We start from the raw sequence: 7,881 nt of genomic DNA, 5'->3' as shown, positions 1-7,881 counted from the left end.
TTTAAAGAAGGCATGTGTTCTAGGAGGCTTGGCTAGAAATGGAACAACTCAAATTTCAACAGGAGATTTGGAGGGACCAAACAGCCAAACCATATCACTGTTTTACCAAGCCATGCTTTCTCATCAGCCAGGTTCTCAGGAGGAATCAGAATTCTTTATCGAGAGAGTGCCAGTGCAGTGTTTTCTATGTTTCAGTTTGTGATGGTTGTGTTCAAGATTGGATAAATTATAGTTCTGATGACTCCCAGTGAGTACTTATCAACCAGCCAATTAATAATTAACAAGAAATGAGTTTTGTGTTCATGGGCTTGTGCAGGTGCTATGGGAAGAAAGACACGTCAAGGAAGTTTAAGATGTAGTCCACTTGGGAAAGAGAGTTTCTAGAGCAGAGATGTTGCATTTGATATGATAAAGTCTCACTGATCTTTTTCCAGCTTCTAATTAATTATGCTTTGTTCTTAGACAGCCTACTAACACTTGTTTCACATTTGCAAGAGTCTGCTGTCTGTTTTTTTTTTTTTTTTTTTGAGACAGAGTCTCACTGTGTTGCCCGGGCTAGAGTGCCGTGGCGTCATCCTAGCTCACAGCAACCTCAAACTCCTGGGCTCAAGCAATCCTTCTGCCTCAGCCTTCCGAGTAGCTGGGACTACAGGCATGTGCCACCATGCCCGGCTAATTTTTTCTATATATTTTTAGTTGTCCAATTAATTTATTTCTAATTTTAGTAGAGATGGGGTCTCGCTCTTGCTCAGGCTGGTTTCGAACTCCTGAGCTCAAACAATCCGCCCACCTCGGCCTCCCAGAGAGCTAGGATTACAGGCGTGAGCCACTGCGCCCGGCCGTCTGCTGTCTGTTTTTTAAAATTAAAAAATAAATGATAAAAGTGATATATGCTCCTTAAATAAAACTAGAAACATACGGAAAAATGGAAAGAATTAAAAACGTGTACAGACTTTTAACAAGATTTTCCTTCTTTTTCCAGGCTTCATTGGGAAAGTCACTCTTCAGATTCCCTTTTATCGCCCCCACGTGGATCCTTGGGTGATCTCCATATCCAGCCTTCACTTAATTGGAGCCCCGGAAAAAATACAGGATTTCAATGATGAAAAGGAGAAGCTCTTGGAAAGAGAACGCAAGAAAGCGCTACTGCAAGCCCTGGAGGAGAAATGGAAGGCAAGGCACAGATCCTGTTAGTTGTAAGAGCAGTTGTGGTGACACGAGAGTCTGCTAACACTGGCTCTTTCCTTTGTAGAATGAACGCCAGCAGAAAGGGGAATCCTACTGGTATTCAGTTACTGCCTCCGTCGTTACGAGAATTGTGGAGAATATTGAAGTAAGTCCGGTTGACTTCTATAAAGTATTAATGTGAAAGGAATTTGTTAGGCTTAAATGTGTTTCACTTCTTAGTTACTTGTTTTTTGTGGGTTTAACTGACACAGGGTGTATACGGGGCTGGCCGCCCAGGTCTTCTCTTTTGTGGATTGTGCCAAAGGGAAAACCTGAAAAGCAAGTCCTGTGCTGTGTGGCAGACACAGGTATTTCTTGCTTCAGCTGGTGTGACTAGGGGTTTTTGTTTCTCTTCCATTTCACTTACTGCACTTTCTTTTTGAATGTTGGAATCCCACTTGCTGAAGGATTTATCTCCCAAGAAGCCAGGTTACCTAAGCTTTGATGGCTGTATGATTTCAGAGCAAATCACTTACCCTCTCTGGGCTCAATTTCTTCTTCTATAAAATGAGAGAGGTTGGTTACATGGTGTCTAGTTGATTACATAGTGAATTGTGAACAGCCCACTAAGGTATTTAACCTCTCACTGAAGTATCTGGTGGCTATTGGATGAATTACAGTGCTGGGACTGTTGGCCATGTTTTCTACTTTAATTACAATTTTGTTTTGTCCTCAAAAACTGGATCAAGGTCCACACTAAATTTTGTGAATGTCAAGAGGTAGTCTGTATTTATTACCTTGAGGGTTTTCTTGCAATGCCAAGGTGACGTAGGCCAAATGTGTGCAAGGTATGCCATGTCTCTCAAAAATACAGTCTGAGGCTGTTGGCGTCATAACTTTTATAACTTTGACAAAAATATTGGTACATTGTGGTGACTCCTTTAAATTTTTTTTTCTGTAGAGATGGGAGTCTTGCTATGTTGCCCAGGCTGGTCTCAAACACCTGGCCTCAAGCAATCCTCCTGCCCCAGCCTTCCAAAGTACTGGGATCACAGGTGTGAGCCACCACACCTGGCCAAGGTGACTGCTTTGTATTCTGTTTCAGGCAGTTACTATTTTTTAGCTATCATTGATTTTTAAAAAATTTGTCATTTTTTTTTTTAGTTTTACTAACAGGTTTATTGAGATATGGTTCATATATCAGAAAGTTCACCCTTTCAAAAAGTACAATTTAGTGGTTTTTAGTATATTTACAAAGTTGCACATTGATCACCGCTGTATAATTCCAGAACATTTTCATCATCCCCAAAAGAAACTCATATCCAGGGCGGGTGCGGTGGCTCATGCTTGTAATCCCAGCACTTTGGGAAGCCAAGGTGGGAGGATAGCTTGAAGCCAAGAGTTTGAGACCAGCCTGGGCAACATAGCAAGATCCTGTCTCTATAAAAAATAAAAAATTAGCTGGACATGCTGGTGTGTACCTGTATTCCTAGTTACTCTGGCAGCTGAGGCAGGAGGATTGTTGAGCCCAGGAGTTTGAGGGTGCAGTGGGCTATGATGGCATTACTGCCTGGATGATAGAATGTGACTCTGTCTCTTTAAAAAAAAAGAGAGGAAAAAAAAAAAAAGAGAAAAAAAAAAAGAAACCCATATCCAATTAGTGTTCACTGCCAATTCCCCTCCCTCCATTCCCTGGCAACTACTAATCTACTTTCTCTCTGGATTTGCTTAATCTGGACATTTGATATAAATGGAATCATATAGTATGTGGCCTGCTTTCACTTAGTGTAATGTTTTCAAGGGGCATCCATGTAGTAGCCTGTATCAGTACTTCATTGCTTTTTATGATTGAATAATATATTTCATTGTATGGATTGTCAGAGATAAAGGCTGACATTAGTTAAAGAAGTCAAAACAGATTTTATTCAGTAACTACTGACAGCAGGGGAAAAAGCTGAGCTCCACTCTGACTTGTGCAGAGGTGGTGGGTCTTTTAAAGGGAGTGTGAGGGTGTAGGGAGGGGGAGCAAGTGGGGACTCAAATGAAAAATTACACAGTGCTGGAGTGAATGTGATTAGGCCAGCGTGTCTGCTAGCTGGCAGTGATCAAAGTTAGGATTCTGTCCTTCCAGAGACTGGGAGGCAAAGGCCCTACCCTTCCTGCTAATTACATTTCAAAGGAATGGCTTTCAGGTCCTTGAGTTGTGCAGTTTCTCCACATCCTCAGCAACATTTGTTTTGTCTGTCTTTTGATCATAGCCATACTAGTGGGTGTGAAGTGATAATCCCTTTGTGGTTTTGGTTTGCGTTTCCTTTTTTGTTTTTTTGGAAGAGGAGAGCTTTATTTCTCATAAAGTTTTCAGACTGCAGTGGCCATTCCCGCAGGCTGGGAAACAGGGCTCCCAGCCACAAGCCATGTTTCAAGGGAGGGACAAAGGGAATGGGGTGTTACACTGAGCAGGGTGGCTAAATATATACACGTTTATAGGAGGAGTCATGAATAGTTAGAGAACTTTGCTCCTGTGCAGTGGGGCTTTTTGTCCTTTTATGGTGTTCGTATTTGAAAATGGCCACCCTCTGTCAAAAAGGAGAAACAAGGTGAAACAAAAACACTCTGTGTGCATGTTGTGTAGACTGTTAAAGCTACTTTATGGTTGGGGTCTTTTATCAGGAAAGAATGATGGTCTGGCCCTTAGGAAATAAAGCCTGATGGCCATTAGCAAGGGAGGAGTAAAATGATGCATGTCATGGCTGGGAACTGAGTTTTAAGTTTTCTCTCTGGTCCCCTTGGTCGAGAGGGGCCAATTTAGTCAGCAGGAAGAGTAGCATTTTATTTTTAGCTCATAATGTAAATAGTGGTAGATTGTAGGAGCTACATTTCTCAAGAGGAAGCTAGAATGATCCATGTGGTTAATGGACTGAACATCAATATAAACTCATGCTTAGCTTAATATAGATGCAGATAGTTACACAGAAATAGTTATAGGTACATGTTGCCGGTTAAATATGGGACACGGGTGAGTATAAACACATACAGAGTCATATGTCACTTAATGATAAGGATATATTCTGAGAAATGCGTTGTTAGGTGATTCATCATTGGATAGTTTAAACAACAGAAATTTTTCTCACAGTTTTGGTGGTGGAAAGTCTGAGATCAGGGTGCCAGCATGGTCAGGTTCTAGTGAGGCACTCGTCCTCGCTTCCGGATGGCTGCCTTCTTCCTATGTGGGGCAGCGGGGAGACAGAGAGAGAGAGAGGTTTGCATTTTCTTAACAGCTAATGATGTTGAGCATCTTCTCACATGTTGATTGGCCATTTGTATATCTTCTTTGGAGAAATGTCCATTCAAATCCTTTGCCTGTTTTGAAAATCAGCTTGTTTGTCTTTTTATTGTTGGGTTATAAGAGCTCTTTATATATTCTGGATACTAGTCTTTTATCAGATATATGATTTGCAAATACTTTCTCCCATTCTGTAGATTGTCTTTTCACTTTCTGTAATTATTTTTCAATTCATTGAAGCAGAGTTCCTTTTCTGTAACGCACTTACAGGGGCAAGGGGAAATACATACATACATACATACATACGTACATACATACAAAGTTTGTGTGCTCTGCTGGTGTTCCTGGGATGCTGGGACATAGAGGCAAGATTAAGATATCAGCAGAGTGGGAGGAATAGTTATTTGGATATAATGTAATTATTCTCTTTAATTACTTTTTAAGGGTATCTTCCGAACTGAAGCCTTGCAGCTCTATATTTGAGATAACACTGATCACAAGTGTCATTCATGTGCAGTTTGTGATTATAACTCTCTCAAGAACTTAGAGAATACTGGATATGTGTGTGATGTGTTTGTATAAAATGCCTGCTATAGGTTTACTTCAGCGGCTTAAGGTCAGCTTGACACCTACTTACAGTATTTCACCTTCAGAAGTTGTCTGCATGTTTTCTTCTTTTTTCTCGTCTTTGCAGTTAAAAATTCAGGATGTCCATTTACGCTTTGAAGATGGTATCACCAATCCTTCCCATCCTTTTGCGTTTGGCATCTGCATTAAGAATGTGTCCATGCAAAATGCTGTGAATGAGCCTGTGAGTATGAAATACTATCATACTACAAACCAGGAAGAAAGCAGCGTTCTAGGGAATTTGGGGCTCTGCCTTTTGTCATTTTGTGTCATGTAAATGAGATCTCATTCTTTTCCACTAGTTCTGTGGTAGGTATGCATGTCTCTTGTCTGTATGCAACAGATCTAATTTGCTCAAATAGAGAAACAGTTAATATTCTCTGACCTTTGGTTATATCACTTTTATTTTACATGTGAGGAAACTGAGGTGCAGAAAGGATTTCATCTTTGATTTTCTTCTCATGCCATGCGCGCTCCCTGGGTAAACTAGTTCTGTTTCATAGTTTTAGCTGTCACCAGTATGTCTGTGCTGATGGCTTTCACATCTTGATCTCTATTCTCTAGATCTCTTTGACCTTCATATTCATATTTTAAACTACTTACAGGACACCTCTCTAGTATTCCAGGCTTGTCCAGTGAGACACTCTGCTTCTCTGCAGTCTTCACACAACACTTTTGACACAAGCAATTCTCCATCAGACATCAACTGTGTTTGCTACAGTCAATTCTGACACTAACTGGAGTTGAAGCAGGCCCACAGGTTAAGGACCGAATCCCACAAGACTGCCCTCCATTTCAGATGCCAGTAGCAAGTCCCAGGTTGTGACTTGTGCTTCTGACCGACTGGCAATAAGCTGGCCTTCCCACGACCCAAGTTAGGATGCCTCACAGAACTCAGGGAAATACTTTACTTACCTTTACTGGTTTATTATAAAGGATATTGTGAAGGGTACAGGTGAACATCAACACGAAGAGAAGCATCCACCTCCAGTGTTAGCAACTTGGAAGCTTATCAAATCTCATTGTTCAAAAGTTTTTATACAATTTAATATCCAGCCCACCACCGAGAGGTTGGTGGGTGGGTTTGAAAGTCCCAGTCTTCTATTCACTTGATCTTTCAGGTGTCCAGCCCCATCCTGAGGCTATCTAGGGGCCTCCTCCTAAGTCTCTGCATTAGCATAAACTCAGATGTGGTCAGAAGGGGCTCGTTATAAATTACAAGAGGCACTCAGGAACTTTCAAGAGTTTTAGAAGCTCTGTACCGGGAACCAGGGGACAAAGACCAATGTATTTCATATTATACCACATCTCTTCATAACCCAAATGATCCCATTATATTGCATCTGCCCATTTTGCTGTCCTAAATCAACTTTTTTCCTTTATTCTCAAACATGTTGTTGAATGTTAAAACAAATACCATCTAACAGCTTTTGAGCCCGTTTGTGTACCAGGCACTGTTCTTAGTACTTGACATGATTTAATTCATTTAATTCTCCTTAATTTTCACCACCACTGTTATCCTAGTATTACAGCTGAGGACACTAAGTTGCAAGAGATGAAGTGAGAGGTAGAGCCAGGTCTTGAACCCAGGTGGACCAGCTCTAAATCAGGGGTTGGCTAACTATGGCCTGTGGCCAAATCTGACTCTGCTGCCTGTTTGTGTAAATAAAGGTTTATTGGATCGTGTCATTAGTATTGTCTAAGGCTGCTTTTGTACTACAGTGGCAAAGTTGAGTGCTGTAGTTACAAAAGAGACTGCTTGGCCTCCACTGTCTACTACTGACTGTCCCGTAACAGAAAAAAGTGCGCCACCCCTGCTCCACAGTGTGTCTTCTTACCCACCACACTAGTCTCTAGAAGCCTTGTGCTCGTCCTTGTACTTCTCCTGCTTCAGCCTCCATATCAGCTTGCTTGCAAGGCCCTGCTGATTTTTCCTGCAACATGTCTCAAAGGTGGTTCTTCCTCTCTATCCTTATGTGACTGTCATCCTTCAGGATCCTGTTGACTTTTGCCTGGGCTAATGAAATATCCTGTTCTGTGACCTCCTGGATCTTTTGATTCATTCTCCACCCATGCTTCCCAATCTTCTTTTTTGTTTGTTTGTTTTGAGACAGTGTCTTGCTGTGTTGCTCAGGCTGGAGTGCAGTGGTGCACTCCTAGCTCACTGCAGCCCCGAACTCTTGGACTCAAGAAATCCTCCTGCCATGGCCTCGCAAAGTGCTGGGATTACAGGCGTGGACCCCCCGCCCTCCAGCCCAGCCTGCTTCCCAATCTTTTCCACGTCATGGCACACATGGAAAAAAGTACTGTATTTGTACAATACACTGAGACAAATGGCTGTGGCTACTTGGGGCTGGAAGTGGCTAACTCAGAGCAACCAAATGTTTCTAAAATGTAACTTGATCCCATAAACTTGCTCATGCTTGACACACTCATAACTCATTTTTCTGGCACAATGTGGGGAAAGTTCTGCTTTATACTGTTGCCAAACTTCTCTTTCTAAAACTCATACCCGATGGTGATGCCTGCCTGTATCTTCAGTGGCTCCATGTCACTTGAAGTATGAAGTCCAAATGCTAGTATGGCATACACTTCCTTTCCTAGAGTATTTATTTTCTAGGGCTGCCAAAACACATTGCCGCGAACTGAATGGCCTAAAAACAGCAGAAATATATTCTCTAGTCTAGAGGGTAGAAGTCTGAAATGAAGAGGTTGGCAGGATTGGTTCCTTCTATAGACTTTGGGGGAAAAACTGACCTCTCTCCTTGTCTAGTGGTTGCTGGCAGTCATTGCGTTCCCTGGCT

At 41.8% G+C, this 7,881-nt stretch overlaps 1 protein-coding gene across 1 annotated transcript in view; it reads left to right on the top strand.

Annotated features, from left to right (window-relative positions):
* Window positions 1-237: 237 nt before the first annotated feature.
* VPS13D (vacuolar protein sorting 13 homolog D (S. cerevisiae)) overlaps window positions 238-7,881 on the top strand; it is a 237,909-nt gene continuing 230,265 nt past the window's right edge. The window contains exons 1-4 of the mRNA XM_012662492.1: window positions 238-247; window positions 983-1,173; window positions 1,253-1,333; window positions 5,145-5,261. Of these exons, the coding sequence (XP_012517946.1) occupies window positions 238-247; window positions 983-1,173; window positions 1,253-1,333; window positions 5,145-5,261 (399 nt within the window). The remainder of the gene's footprint in view (window positions 248-982; window positions 1,174-1,252; window positions 1,334-5,144; window positions 5,262-7,881) is intronic.

Source organism: Propithecus coquereli, unplaced genomic scaffold (assembly GCF_000956105.1).
Source record: "Propithecus coquereli isolate 6110/MARCELLA unplaced genomic scaffold, Pcoq_1.0 Scaffold77, whole genome shotgun sequence".
NCBI lineage: Eukaryota > Metazoa > Chordata > Mammalia > Primates > Indriidae > Propithecus > Propithecus coquereli.
This window is presented reverse-complemented; position numbering and strand designations above follow the sequence as displayed.